General features: G+C 42.5%; 2 protein-coding genes across 5 annotated transcripts in view; one reads left to right on the top strand and one right to left on the bottom strand.

Annotated features, from left to right (window-relative positions):
- Window positions 1-1,475, top strand: part of Gar1 (Gar1 ribonucleoprotein) — an 83,735-nt gene extending 82,260 nt beyond the window's left edge. For all 4 annotated transcript variants that reach the window (XM_071677830.1, XM_071677840.1, XM_071677813.1 and 1 more), the window contains one exon: window positions 924-1,475. In XM_071677830.1, coding sequence (XP_071533931.1) covers window positions 924-1,096 — 173 coding nt within the window. In that variant the 3' untranslated portion in view covers window positions 1,097-1,475. The remainder of the gene's footprint in view (window positions 1-923) is intronic.
- Window positions 1-16,091, bottom strand: part of LOC139757368 (venom phosphodiesterase 2-like) — a 156,099-nt gene that overhangs the window by 12,845 nt on the left and 127,163 nt on the right. The window lies entirely within an intron of this gene.

Raw genomic sequence — 16,091 nt, forward strand, 5'->3', positions numbered from 1 at the left:
TGAAAGGCATGCAAGGAATAGAGTGAATTGGAATGATGTGGTATACTGGGGTCGATGTGCTGTCAGTGGATTGAACTAGTGCATGTGAAGCGTCTGTGGTAAACCTTGGAAAGGTCTGTTGGGCCTGGATGTAGAAAGGGAGCTGTGGTTTCGGTGCATTACACATGACAGCTAGAGGCAGAGTGTGAAGGAATAAAGTGCTGTCAGTCGATTGAATGAGTGCATATGAAGTGTCTGAGGGAAACCACTAAAAGGTATGTTGGGACTGGTGGTTGGGGGCTGTGGTTACTATGCAGTGCATGTGACAGTTAGAGAATACATATGGGTGAATGAGGCTTCTTTTCATCTGTTCCTGGTGTTTCCTTACTGTCACAAGAGACAACAAACAAGTATGCAAAGAAATATGTATATATATTACAGACTTATCCCTGGGGATAGGGGAGAATGAATACTTCCCATGTATTCCCTGCATGCCGTAGAAAGCAACTAAAAGGGGAGGGAGTGGGGGGCTGGAAATCCTCCCCTCTCATTTTTCACTTTCCAAAAGCAGGAACAGAGAAGGGTTCCAAGTGTGGATATTCCCTTAAAGGCTCAGTCCTCACTTCTTAATGTTATCTCGCTAATGCGGGAAATGGTGAATAGTATGAAAAAAAATTACCGACTTGCATTACATTCCAGACTCATTCCATTGGGTCTTTAGCTTACTAGATTAAATTTGTTATTTAATGGTCTTTTACAGGAATGCTCATTAGATCCCAAAGTTTGAAGAGTCTTCTGGGGCAGAAATAACATCATATTTGTGCATGCCACATTCATGTTCTTTACTTTTGATATTGGTGTGTATTTTCCTTTTTTACTCATACAGATGGAAATTTTTTACATAGTATATGAATTGTAATATGATTCTTTGTTTTCACATCCAGGTGGTGGTTCTGGCCGAGGTGGAAGGGGTGATGGTTTTGGCCGAGGTGGTGGCGGCGGTGGTTTTGGCCGAGGTGGTGGCGGTGGTTTTGGCGGAGGTGGTGGTAGATTTGGACGAGGAGGTGGCAGGGGTGGTGGTTTTGGTCGAAGTGGTGGTGGCTTCGGGAGAAGATAAGTTCACAGGAAACGTCATAGCAAGATACATTTACTACATTGTATTGCTCTATGTCTGTTTAGTATTATTTTTTACCCATCCACATGTAACTACTTGCCCTTTGTAGGCTTAGGCATTGAATTTATTTTTCACTTGACGTCCAGAATTCTTTTGTTCATCATGTATGATTTGAGCATAGTTATTTACAAGATGACAGTGCTAACTACATCATGGTCTAAATTTTTTGACAGGGATCACTCAATTTCTAACTCCTGATAGTATTTTCAATACTAGTAAGCTGATTATGTGGTTTCCTACAGCATATAATGTAAAGGTCTTTGAGTTGTAAACATAATGATGATGTGCAATTTTTGCAAAATAAATATTTTTTGAAAGTTTATTATAATTATTATTATTCTTTGTTGCTGTCTCCCGCGTTAGCGAGGAGGAAACAGACGAAAGAATGGCTCAACCCACCCACATACACATGTATATATATATATATATATATATATATATATATATATATATATATATATATATACACACAATTCCACACACACATATACATACCTATACATCTCAATATATATATATATATATATATATATATATATATATATTTGCTTTGTCGCTGTCTCCCGCGTTTGCGAGGTAGTGCAAGGAAACAGACGAAAGAAATGGCCCAACCAACCCCCATACACATGTATATACATACGTCCACACACGCAAATATACATACCTACACAGCTTTCCATGGTTTACCCCAGACGCTTCACATGCCCTGATTCAACCCACTGACAGCACGTCAACCCCAGTATACCACATCGATCCAATTCACTCTATTCCTTGCCCTCCTTTCACCCTCCTGCATGTTCAGGCCCCGATCACTCAAAATCTTTTTCACTCCATCTCTCCACCTCCAATTTGGTCTCCCACTTCTCCTCGTTCCCTCCACCTCTGACACATATATCCTCTTGGTCAGTCTTTCCTCACTCATTCTCTCCATGTGACCAAACCATTTCAAAATACCCTCTTCTGCTCTCTCAACCACACTCTTTTTGTTACCACACATATCTCTTACCCTATTATTACTTACTCGATCAAACCACTTCACACCACATATTGTCCTCAAACATCTCATTTCCAGCACATCCACCCTCCTGCGCACAGCTCTATCCATAGCCCATGCCTCACAACCATACAACATTGTTGGAACCACTATTCCTTCAAACATACCCATTTTTGCTTTCCGAAATAATGTTCTCGACTTCCACACATTTTTCAAGGCTCCCAGAATTTTCGCCCCCTCCCCCACCCTATGATTCACTTCCGCTTCCATGGTTCCATCCACTGCCAAATCCACTCCCAGATATCTAAAACACTTCACTTCCAGTTTTTCTACATTCAAACTTACCTCCCAATTGACTTGACCCTCAACCCTACTGTACCTAATAACCTTGCTCTTATTCACATTTACTCTCAACTTCCTTCTTTCACACACTTTACCAAACTCAGTCACCAGCTTTTGCAGTTTCTCACATGAATCAGCCACCGGTGCTGTATCATCAGCGAACAACAACTGACTCACTTCCCAAGCTCTCTCATCCACAACAGACTGCATACTTACCCCTCTTTCCAAAACTCTTGCATTCACCTCCCTAACAACCGCATCCATAAACAAATTAAACAACCATGGAGACATCACACACCCCTGCCACAAACCTACATTCACTGAGAACCAATCACTTTCCTATCTTCCTACACGTACACATGCCTTACATCCTCGATAAAAACTTTTCACTGCTTCTAACAACTTGCCTCCCACACCATATATTCTTAATACCTTTCACAGAGCGAGATACCTCTATCAACTCTATCATATGCCTTCTCCAGATCCATAAATGCTACATACAAATCCATTTGTTTTTCTAAGTATTTCTCACATACATTCTTCAAAGCAAACACCTGATCCACACATCCTCTACCACTTCTGAAACCACACTGCTCTTCCCCAATCTGATGCTCTGTACATGCCTTCACCCTCTCAATCAATACCCTCCCATATAATTTACCAGGAATACTCAACTTTTTTTTTTTTTTTTTTTTATACTTTGTCGCTGTCTCCCGCGTTTGCGAGGTAGCGCAAGGAAACAGACGAAAGAAATGGCCCAACCCCCCCCCCCATACACATGTACATACACACGTCCACACACGCAAATATACATACCTACACAGCTTTCCATGGTTTACCCCAGACGCTTCACATGCCTTGATTCAATCCACTGACAGCACGTCAACCCCTGTATACCACATCGCTCCAATTCACTCTATTCCTTGCCCTCCTTTCACCCTCCTGCATGTTCAGGCCCCGATCACACAAAATCTTTTTCACTCCATCTTTCCACCTCCAATTTGGTCTCCCTCTTCTCCTCGTTCCCTCCACCTCCGACACATATATCCTCTTGGTCAATCTTTCCTCACTCATTCTCTCCATGTGCCCAAACCACTTCAAAACACCCTCTTCTGCTCTCTCAACCACGCTCTTTTTATTTCCACACATCTCTCTTACCCTTACATTACTCACTTGATCAAACCACCTCACACCACACATTGTCCTCAAACATCTCATTTCCAGCACATCCATCCTCCTGCGCACAACTCTATCCATAGCCCACGCCTCGCAACCATACAACATTGTTGGAACCACTATTCCTTCAAACATACCCATTTTTGCTTTCCGAGATAATGTTCTCGACTTCCACACATTCTTCAAGGCTCCCAGAATTTTCGCCCCCTCCCCCACCCTATGGTCCAATTCTGCTTCCATGGTTCCATCCGCTGCCAGATCCACTCCCAGATATCTAAAACACTTCACTTCCTCCAGTTTTTCTCCATTCAAACTCACCTCCCAATTGACTTGACCCTCAACCCTACTGTACCTAATAACCTTGCTCTTATTCACATTTACTCTTAACTTTCTTCTTCCACACACTTTACCAAACTCAGTCACCAGCTTCTGCAGTTTCTCACATGAATCAGCCACCAGCGCTGTATCATCAGCGAACAACAACTGACTCACTTCCCAAGCTCTCTCATCCCCAACAGACTTCATACTTGCCCCTCTTTCCAGGACTCTTGCATTTACCTCCCTAACAACCCCATCCATAAACAAATTAAACAACCATGGAGACATCACACACCCCTGCCGCAAACCTACATTCACTGAGAACCAATCACTTTCCTCTCTTCCTACACGTACACATGCCTTACATCCTCGATAAAAACTTTTCACTGCTTCTAACAACTTGCCTCCCACACCATATATTCTTAATACCTTCCACAGAGCTTCTCTATCAACTCTATCATATGCCTTCTCCAGATCCATAAATGCTACATACAAATCCATTTGCTTTTCTAAGTATTTCTCACATACATTCTTCAAAGCAAACACCTGATCCACACATCCTCTACCACTTCTGAAACCGCACTGCTCTTCCCCAATCTGATGCTCTGTACATGCCTTCACCCTCTCAATCAATACCCTCCCATATAATTTACCAGGAATACTCAACAAACTTATACCTCTGTAATTTGAGCACTCACTCTTATCCCCTTTGCCTTTGTACAATGGCACTATGCACGCATTCCGCCAATCCTCAGGCACCTCACCATGAGTCATACATACATTAAATAACCTTACCAACCAGTCAACAATACAGTCACCCCCCTTTTTAGTAAATTCCACTGCAATACCATCCAAACCTGCTGCCTTGCCGGCTTTCATCTTCCGCAAAGCTTTTACTACCTCTTCTCTGTTTACCAAATCATTTTCCCTAACCCTCTCACTTTGCACACCACCTCGACCAAAACACCCTATATCTGCCACTCTGTCATCAGACACATTCAACAAACCTTCAAAATACTCATTCCATCTCCTTCTCACATCACCACTACTTGTTATCACCTCCCCATTTACGCCCTTCACTGAAGTTCCCATTTGCTCCCTTGTCTTACGCACCCTATTTACCTCCTTCCAGAGCATCTTTTTTTTTTTTTTTTTTTTTTATACTTTGTCGCTGTCTCCCGCGTTTGCGAGGTAGCGCAAGGAAACAGACGAAAGAAATGGCCCAACCCCCCCCATACACATGTACATACACACGTCCACACACGCAAATATACATACCTACACAGCTTTCCATGGTTTACCCCAGACGCTTCACATGCCTTGATTCAATCCACTGACAGCACGTCAACCCCTGTATACCACATCGCTCCAATTCACTCTATTCCTTGCCCTCCTTTCACCCTCCTGCATGTTCAGGCCCCGATCACACAAAATCCTTTTCACTCCATCTTTCCACCTCCAATTTGGTCTCCCTCTTCTCCTCGTTCCCTCCACCTCCGACACATATATCCTCTTGGTCAATCTTTCCTCACTCATTCTCTCCATGTGCCCAAACCATTTCAAAACACCCTCTTCTGCTCTCTCAACCACGCTCTTTTTATTTCCACACATCTCTCTTACCCTTACGTTACTTACTCGATCAAACCACCCCACACCACACATTGTCCTCAAACATCTCATTTCCAGCACATCCATCCTCCTGCGCACAACTCTATCCATAGCCCACGCCTCGCAACCATACAACATTGTTGGAACTACTATTCCTTCAAACATACCCATTTTTGCTTTCCGGGATAATGTTCTCGACTTCCACACATTTTTCAAGGCTCCCAAAATTTTCGCCCCCTCCCCCACCCTATGATCCACTTCCGCTTCCATGGTTCCATCCGCTGACAGATCCACTCCCAGATATCTAAAACACTTCACTTCCTCCAGCCTCTCACCATTCAAACTCACCTCCCAATTGACTTGACCCTCAACCCTACTGTACCTAATAACCTTGCTCTTATTGACATTTACTCTTAACTTTCTTCTTCCACACACTTTACCAAACTCCGTCACCAGCTTCTGCAGTTTCTCACATGAATCCGCCACCAGCGCTGTATCATCAGCGAACAACAACTGACTCACTTCCCAAGCTCTCTCATCCCCAACAGACTTCATACTTGCCCCTCTTTCCAAAACTCTTGCATTTACCTCCCTAACAACCCCATCCATAAACAAATTAAACAACCATGGAGACATCACACACCCCTGCCGCAAACCTACATTCACTGAGAACCAATCACTTTCCTCTCTTCCCACACGTACACATGCCTTACATCCTCGATAAAAACTTTTCACTGCTTCTAACAACTTGCCTCCCACACCATATATTCTTAATACCTTCCACAGAGCATCTCTATCAACTCTATCATATGCCTTCTCCAGATCCATAAATGCTACATACAAATCCATTTGCTTTTCTAAGTATTTCTCACATACATTCTTCAAAGCAAACACCTGATCCACACATCCTCTACCACTTCTGAAACCACACTGCTCTTCCCCAATCTGATGCTCTGTACATGCCTTCACCCTCTCAATCAATACCCTCCCATATAATTTACCAGGAATACTCAACAAACTTATACCTCTGTAATTTGAGCACTCACTCTTATCCCCTTTGCCTTTGTACAATGGCACTATGCAAGCATTCCGCCAATCCTCAGGCACCTCACCATGAGTCATACATACATTAAATAACCTTACCAACCAGTCAACAATACAGTCACCCCCTTTTTTAATAAATTCCACTGCAATACCATCCAAACCTGCTGCCTTGCCGGCTTTCATCTTCCGCAAAGCTTTTACTACCTCTTCTCTGTTTACCAAATCATTTTCCCTAACCCTCTCACTTTGCACACCACCTCGACCCAAACACCCTATATCTGCCACTCTGTCATCAGACACATTCAACAAACCTTCAAAATACTCATTCCATCTCCTTCTCACATCACCACTACTTGTTATCACCTCCCCATTTACGCCCTTTACTGAAGTTCCCATTTGCTCCCTTGTCTTACGCACCCTATTTACCTCCTTCCAGAACATCTTTTTATTCTCCCTAAAATTTACTGATAGTCTCTCACCCCAACTCTCATTTGCCCTTTTTTTCACCTCTTGCACCTTTCTCTTGACCTCCTGTCTCTTTCTTTTATACTTCTCCCACTCAATTGCATTTTTTCCCTGCAAAAATCGTCCAAATGCCTCTCTCTTCTCTTTCACTAATACTCTTACTTCTTCATCCCACCACTCACTACCCTTTCTAAACAGCCCACCTCCCACTCTTCTCATGCCACAAGCATCTTTTGCGCAATCCATCACTGATTCCCTAAATACATCCCATTCCTCCCCCACTCCCCTTACTTCCATTGTTCTCACCTTTTTCCATTCTGTACACAGTCTCTCCTGATACTTCTTCACACAGGTCTCCTTCCCAAGCTCACTTACTCTCACCACCTTCTTCACCCCAACATTCACTCTTCTTTTCTGAAAACCCATACTAATCTTCACCTTAGCCTCCACAAGATAATGATCAGACATCCCTCCAGTTGCACCTCTCAGCACATTGACATCCAAAAGTCTCTCTTTCGCACGCCTGTCCATTAACACGTAATCCAATAACGCTCTCTGGCCATCTCTCCTACTTACATAAGTATACTTATGTATATCTCGCTTTTTAAACCAGGTATTCCCAATCATCAGTCCTTTTTCAGCACATAAATCTACAAGCTCTTCACCATTTCCATTTACAACACTGAACACCCCATGCATACCAATTATTCCCTCAACTGCCACATTACTCACCTTTGCATTCAAATCACCCATCACTATAACCCGGTCTCGTGCATCAAAACCGCTAACACACTCATTTAGCTGCTCCCAAAACACTTGCCTCTCATGATCTTTCTTCTCATGCCCAGGTGCATATGCACCAATAATCACCCACCTCTCTCCATCAACTTTCAATTTTACCCATATTAATCGAGAATTTACTTTCTTACATTCTATGACATACTCCCACATTCTATGACATACTCTCCCTAAAATTTACTGATAGTCTCTCACCCCAACTCTCATTTGCCCTTTTTTTCACCTCTTGCACCTTTCTCTTGACCTCCTGTCTCTTTCTTTTATACTTCTCCCACTCAATTGCATTTTTTCCCTGCAAAAATCGTCCAAATGCCTCTCTCTTCTCTTTCACTAATACTCTTACTTCTTCATCCCACCACTCACTACCCTTTCTAAACAGCCCACCTCCCACTCTTCTCATGCCACAAGCATCTTTTGCGCAATCCATCACTGATTCCCTAAATACATCCCATTCCTCCCCCACTCCCCTTACTTCCATTGTTCTCACCTTTTTCCATTCTGTACACAGTCTCTCCTGGTACTTCCCCACACAGGTCTCCTTCCCAAGCTCACTTACTCTCACCACCTTCTTCACCCCAACATTCACTCCTCTTTTCTGAAAACCCATACTAATCTTCACCTTAGCCTCCACAAGATAATGATCAGACATCCCTCCAGTTGCACCTCTCAGCACATTAACATCCAAAAGTCTCTCTTTCGCACGCCTGTCAATTAACACGTAATCCAATAACGCTCTCTGGCCATCTCTCCTACTTACATAAGTATACTTATGTATATCTCGCTTTTTAAACCAGGTATTCCCAATCATCAGTCCTTTTTCAGCACATAAATCTACAAGCTCTTCACCATTTCCATTTACAACACTGAACACCCCATGCATACCAATTATTCCCTCAACTGCCACATTACTCACCTTTGCATTCAAATCACCCATCACTATAACCCGGTCTCGTGCATCAAAACCGCTAACACACTCATTCAGCTGCTCCCAAAACACTTGCCTCTCATGATCTTTCTTCTCATGCCCAGGTGCATATGCACCAATAATCACCCACCTCTCTCCATCAACTTTCAATTTTACCCATATTAATCAAGAATTTACTTTCTTACATTCTATCACATACTCCCACAACTCCTGTTTCAGGAGTATTGCTACTCCTTCCCTTGCTCTTGTCCTCTCACTAACCCCTGACTTCACTCCCCAGACATTTCCAAACCACTCTTCCCCTTTACCCTTGAGCTTCGTTTCACTCAGAGCCAAAACATCCAGGTTCCTTTCCTCAAACATACTACCTATCTCTCCTTTTTTCACATCTTGGTTACATCCACACACATTTAGGCACCCCACTCTGAGCCTTCGAGGAGGATGATCACTCCCCGCGTGACTCCTTCTTCTGTTTCCCATTTTAGAAAGTTAATACAAGGAGGGGAGGATTTCCGGCCCCCCGCTCCCGTCCCCTCTAGTCGCTTTCTACGACACGCGAGGAATACGTGGGAAGTATTCTTTCACCCCTATCCCCAGGGATAATATACATATATATATATATATATATATATATATATATATAAAAAAAATATATATATATATATATATATATATATATATATATATATATATATATTTTTTTATATACTTTGTCGCTGTCTCCCGCGTTTGCGGGGTGGCGCGGGGAAGCAGACGAGGGAGGTGGCCCGGCCCCCCCCCCCCCCATATATATATATATATATATATATATATATATTATATATATATATATATATATGTGTATATATATATATATATATATATATATATATATATATATATATATATATATATATATATATATTGTTCCCTGGGGATAGGGGATGAAGAATACTTCCCACGTATTCCCTGCGTGTCGTAAAAGGCGACTAAAAGGGAAGGGAGCGGGAGGCTGGAAATCCTCCCCTCTCGTTTTTTTTTTTTTTTTTTTTTTTTTTTTTTTTTTTTTTTTTTTTTTAAAGAAGGAACAGAGGGGGGCCAGATGAGGATATTCCACTAAGGCCCAGTCCTCTGTTCTTAACGCTACCTCGCTAATGCGGGAAATGGTGGATAGTTTAAAAGAAAAAAAAAAAAAAAAATATATATATATATATATATATATATATATATATATATATATATATATATATATATATATCCTCCCTGGGGATAGGGGAGAAAGAATACTTCCCACGTATTCCCTGCGTGTCGTAGAAGGCGACTAAAAGGGGAGGGAGCGCGGGGCTAGAAATCCTCCCCTCTCATTATTTTTTTTTTATTTTTCCAAAAGAAGGAACAGAGAAGGGGGCCAGGTGAGGATATTCCCTCAAAGGCCCAGTTCTCTGTTCTTAACGCTACCTCGCTAACGCGGGAAATGGCGAATAGTTTGAAAGAAAAGAAAATATATACATATACACACACACACACATACACACACACACGCACACACACACACACACACATATATATACATATAAAAAAATGTAAGAAACAATTTAGAAAACAAACTTTTAGCTTGAAATGAAAGAAAAAAATGAATGTCACATAATGGTTCAACCTCTGGCTATGGAAAAGGAAATGTACAATTTATTCACACAAACGTCAATAGCAGTTCTCATCAATTTCACCACTGTATCAATAAGCTTCAATGTCTAAGCTACATTTTTCTCCAACTTCACTATTTTCTTGTCAAAAACACCATGCATTAAAACTATCACTCCAGTAACACAACTATAAACATTTACTTCCCCTTTAAAAGTTCTGGAGAAGTCTGTCTCGATACACTGCGGCGAGGCGAGGCGACGCTGACACAATCACTGTCACAATATCACTTCTGCCTCCTCAAGTCAATCTCTCAGCCACAGTGCAGGACTTTCTGTCCAGACGTCTGTTCTTGTTTTACCTCGTCTGCAAACAATACTCAACAAACTTATACCTCTGTAATTTGAGCACTCACTCTTATCCCCTTTGCCTCTGTACGATGGTGCTATGCCAGCATTCCGCCAATCCTCAGGCACCTCACCATGAATCATGCATACATTAAATATCCTTACCAACCAGTCAACAATACAGTCACCCCCTTTTTTAATAAATTCCACTGCAATACCATCCAAACCGGCTGCCTTGCCGGCTTTCATCTTCCACAAAGCTTTTACTACCTCTTCTCTGTTTACCAAATCATTTCCCCTAACCCTCTCACTTTGCACACCACCTTGACCAAAACACCCTATATCTGCCACTCTGTCATCAAACACATTCAACAAACCTTCAAAATACTCACTCCATCTCCTCACATCACCACTACTTGTTATCACCTCCCCATTAGCCCCCTTCACTGAAGTTCCCATTTGTTCCCTTGCCTTACGCACTTTATTTACCTCCTTCCAAAACATCTTTTTTTTTTTTATACTTTGTCGCTGTCTCCCGCGTTTACGAGGTAGCGCAAGGAAACAGACGAAAGAAATGGCCCAACCCCCCCCATACACATGTATATACATACGTCCACACACGCACATATACATACCTACACAGCTTTCCATGGTTTACCCCAGACGCTTCACATGTCTTGATTCAATCCACTGACAGCACGTCAACCCCGGTATACCACATTGCTCCAATTCACTCTATTCCTTGCCCTCCTTTCACCCTCCTGCAAGTTCAGGCCCCGATCACACAAAATCTTTTTCACTCCATCTTTCCACCTCCAATTTGGTCTCCCTCTTCTCCTCGTTCCCTCCACCTCCGACACATATATCTTCTTGGTCAACCTTTCCTCACTCATTCTCTCCATGTGCCCAAACCATTTCAAAACACCCTCTTCTGCTCTCTCAACCACGCTCTTTTTATTTCCACACATCTCTCTCACCCTTACGTTACTTACTCGATCAAACCACCTCACACCACACATTGTCCTCAGACATCTCATTTCCAGCACATCCATCCTCCTGCGCACAACTCTATCCATAGCCCACGCCTCGCAACCATACAACATTGTTGGAACCACTATTCCTTCAAACATACCCATTTTTGCTTTCCGAGATAATGTTCTCGACTTCCACACATTCTTCAAGGCTCCCAGAATTTTCGCCCCCTCCCCCACCCTATGGTCCAATTCTGCTTCCATGGTTCCATCCGCTGCCAGATCCACTCCCAGATATCTAAAACACTTCACTTCCTCCAGTTTTTCTCCATTCAAACTCACCTCCCAATTTACTTGACCCTCAACCCTACTGTACCTAATGACCTTGCTCTTATTCACATTTACTCTTAACTTTCTTCTTCCACACACTTTACCAAACTCCGTCACCAGCTTCTGCAGTTTCTCACATGAATCAGCCACCAGCGCTGTATCATCAGCGAACAACAACTGACTCACTTCCCAAGCTCTCTCATCCCCAACAGACTTCATACTTGCCCCTCTTTCCAAAACTCTTGCCTTTACCTCCCTAACAACCCCATCCATAAACAAATTAAACAACCATGGAGACATCACACACCCCTGCCGCAAACCTACATTCACTGAGAACCAATCACTTTCCTCTCTTCCTACACGTACACATGCCTTACATCCTCGATAAAAACTTTTCACTGCTTCTAACAACTTGCCTCCCACACCATATATTCTTAATACCTTCCACAGAGCATCTCTATCAACTCTATCATATGCCTTCTCCAGATCCATAAATGCTACATACAAATCCATTTGCTTTTCTAAGTATTTCTCACATACATTCTTCAAAGCAAACACCTGATCCACACATCCTCTACCACTTCTGAAACCACACTGCTCTTCCCCAATCTGATGCTCTGTACATGCCTTCACCCTCTCAATCAATACCCTCCCATACAATTTACCAGGAATACTCAACAAACTTATACCTCTGTAATTTGAGCACTCACTCTTATCCCCTTTTCCTTTGTACAATGGCACTATGCACGCATTCCTCCAATCCTCAGGCACCTCACCATGAGTCATACATACATTAAATAACCTTACCAACCAGTCAACAATACAGTCACCCCCTTTTTTAATAAATTCCACTGCAATACCATCCAAGCCTGCTGCCTTGCCGGCTTTCATCTTCCGCAAAGCTTTCACTACCTCTTCTCTGCTTACCAAATCGTTTTCCCTAACCCTCTCACTTTGCACACCACCTCGACCAAAACACCCTATATCTGCCACTCTATCATCAGACACATTCAACAAACCTTCAAAATACTCACTCCATCTCCTTCCCACATCACCACTACTTGTTATCACCTCCCCATTTGCGCCCTTACTAAAGTTCCCATTTGCTCCTTTGTCTTACGCACTTTATTTACCTCCTTCCAGAACATCTTTTTATTCTCCCTAAAATTTAATGACACTCTCTCACCCCAACTCTCATTTGCCCTTTTTTTCACCTCTTGCACCTTTCTCTTGACCTCCTGTCTCTTTCTTTTATACATCTCCCACTCAATTGCATTTTTTCCCTGCAAAAATCGTCCAAATGCCTCTCTCTTCTCTTTCACTAATACTCTTACTTCTTCATCCCACCACTCACTACCCTTTCTAATCAACCCACCTCCCACTCTTTCTCATGCCACAAGCATCTTTTGCGCAATCCATCACTGACTCCCTAAATACATCCCATTCCTCCCCCACTCCCCTTACTTCCATTGTTCTCACCTTTTTCCATTCTGTACACAGTCTCTCCTGGTACTTCCTCACACAGGTCTCCTTCCCAAGCTCACTTACTCTCACCACCTTCTTCACCCCAACATTCACTCTTCTTTTCTGAAAACCCATACAAATCTTCACCTTAGCCTCCACAAGATAATGATCAGACATCCCTCCAGTTGCACCTCTCAGCACATTAACATCCAAAAGTCTCTCTTTCGCACGCCTGTCAATTAACACGTAATCCAATAACGCTCTCTGGCCATCTCTCCTACTTACATAAGTATACTTATGTATATCTCGCTTTTTAAACCAGGTATTCCCAATCATCAGTCCTTTTTCAGCACATAAATCTACAAGCTCTTCACCATTTCCATTTACAACACTGAACACCCCATGCATACCAATTATTCCCTCAACTGCCACATTACTCACCTTTGCATTCAAATCACCCATCACTATAACCCGGTCTCGTGCATCAAAACCGCTAACACACTCATTCAGCTGCTCCCAAAACACTTGCCTCTCATGATCTTCTCATGCCCAGGTGCATATGCACCAATAATCACCCACCTCTCTCCATCAACTTTCAATTTTACCCATATTAATCAAGAATTTACTTTCTTACATTCTATGACATACTCTCCCTAAAATTTAATGACACTCTCTCACCCCAACTCTCATTTGCCCTTTTTTTCACCTCTTGCACCTTTCTCTTGACCTCCTGTCTCTTTCTTTTATACTTCTCCCACTCAATTGCATTTTTTCCCTGCAAAAATCGTCCAAATGCCTCTCTCTTCTCTTTCACTAATACTCTTACTTCTTCATCCCACCACTCACTACCCTTTCTAAAACAGCCCACCTCCCACTCTTCTCATGCCACAAGCATCTTTTGCGCAATCCATCACTGATTCCCTAAATACATCCCATTCCTCCCCCACTCCCCTTACTTCCATTGTTCTCACCTTTTTCCATTCTGTACACAGTCTCTCCTGGTACTTCCCCACACAGGTCTCCTTCCCAAGCTCACTTACTCTCACCACCTTCTTCACCCCAACATTCACTCCTCTTTTCTGAAAACCCATACAAATCTTCACCTTAGCCTCCACAAGATAATGATCAGACATCCCTCCAGTTGCACCTCTCAGCACATTAACATCCAAAAGTCTCTCTTTCGCACGCCTGTCAATTAACACGTAATCCAATAACGCTCTCTGGCCATCTCTCCTACTTACATAAGTATACTTATGTATATCTCGCTTTTTAAACCAGGTATTCCCAATCATCAGTCCTTTTTCAGCACATAAATCTACAAGCTCTTCACCATTTCCATTTACAACACTGAACACCCCATGCATACCAATTATTCCCTCAACTGCCACATTACTCACCTTTGCATTCAAATCACCCATCACTATAACCCGGTCTCGTGCATCAAAACCGCTAACACACTCATTTAGCTGCTCCCAAAACACTTGCCTCTCATGATCTTTCTTCTCATGCCAGGTGCATATGCACCAATAATCACCCACCTCTCTCCATCAACTTTCAATTTTACCCATATTAATCAAGAATTTACTTTCTTACATTCTATGACATACTCTCCCTAAAATTTACTGATAGTCTCTCACCCCAACTCTCATTTGCCCTTTTTTTCACCTCTTGCACCTTTCTCTTGACCTCCTGTCTCTTTCTTTTATACATCTCCCACTCAATTGCATTTTTTCCCTGCAAAAATCGTCCAAATGCCTCTCTCTTCTCTTTCACTAATACTCTTACTTCTTCATCCCACCACTCACTACCCTTTCTAAAACAGCCCACCTCCCACTCTTCTCATGCCACAAGCATCTTTTGCGCAATCCATCACTGATTCCCTAAATACATCCCATTCCTCCCCCACTCCCCTTACTTCCATTGTTCTCACCTTTTTCCATTCTGTACACAGTCTCTCCTGGTACTTCCCCACACAGGTCTCCTTCCCAAGCTCACTTACTCTCACCACCTTCTTCACCCCAACATTCACTCCTCTTTTCTGAAAACCCATACTAATCTTCACCTTAGCACATTAACATCCAAAAGTCTCTCTTTCGCACGCCTGTCAATTAACACGTAATCCAATAACGCTCTCTGGCCATCTCTCCTACTTACATAAGTATACTTATGTATATCTCGCTTTTTAAACCAGGTATTCCCAATCATCAGTCCTTTTTCAGCACATAAATCTACAAGCTCTTCACCATTTCCATTTACAACACTGAACACCCCATGCATACCAATTATTCCCTCAACTGCCACATTACTCACCTTTGCATTCAAATCACCCATCACTATAACCCGGTCTCGTGCATCAAAACCGCTAACACACTCATTCAGCTGCTCCCAAAACACTTGCCTCTCATGATCTTCTCATGCCCAGGTGCATATGCACCAATAATCACCCACCTCTCTCCATCAACTTTCAATTTTACCCATATTAATCAAGAATTTACTTTCTTACATTCTATCACATACTCCCCACAACTCCTGTTTC

Source organism: Panulirus ornatus, chromosome 2 (genome assembly GCF_036320965.1).
Source record: "Panulirus ornatus isolate Po-2019 chromosome 2, ASM3632096v1, whole genome shotgun sequence".
Classification (NCBI taxonomy): Eukaryota; Metazoa; Arthropoda; class Malacostraca; order Decapoda; family Palinuridae; genus Panulirus; species Panulirus ornatus.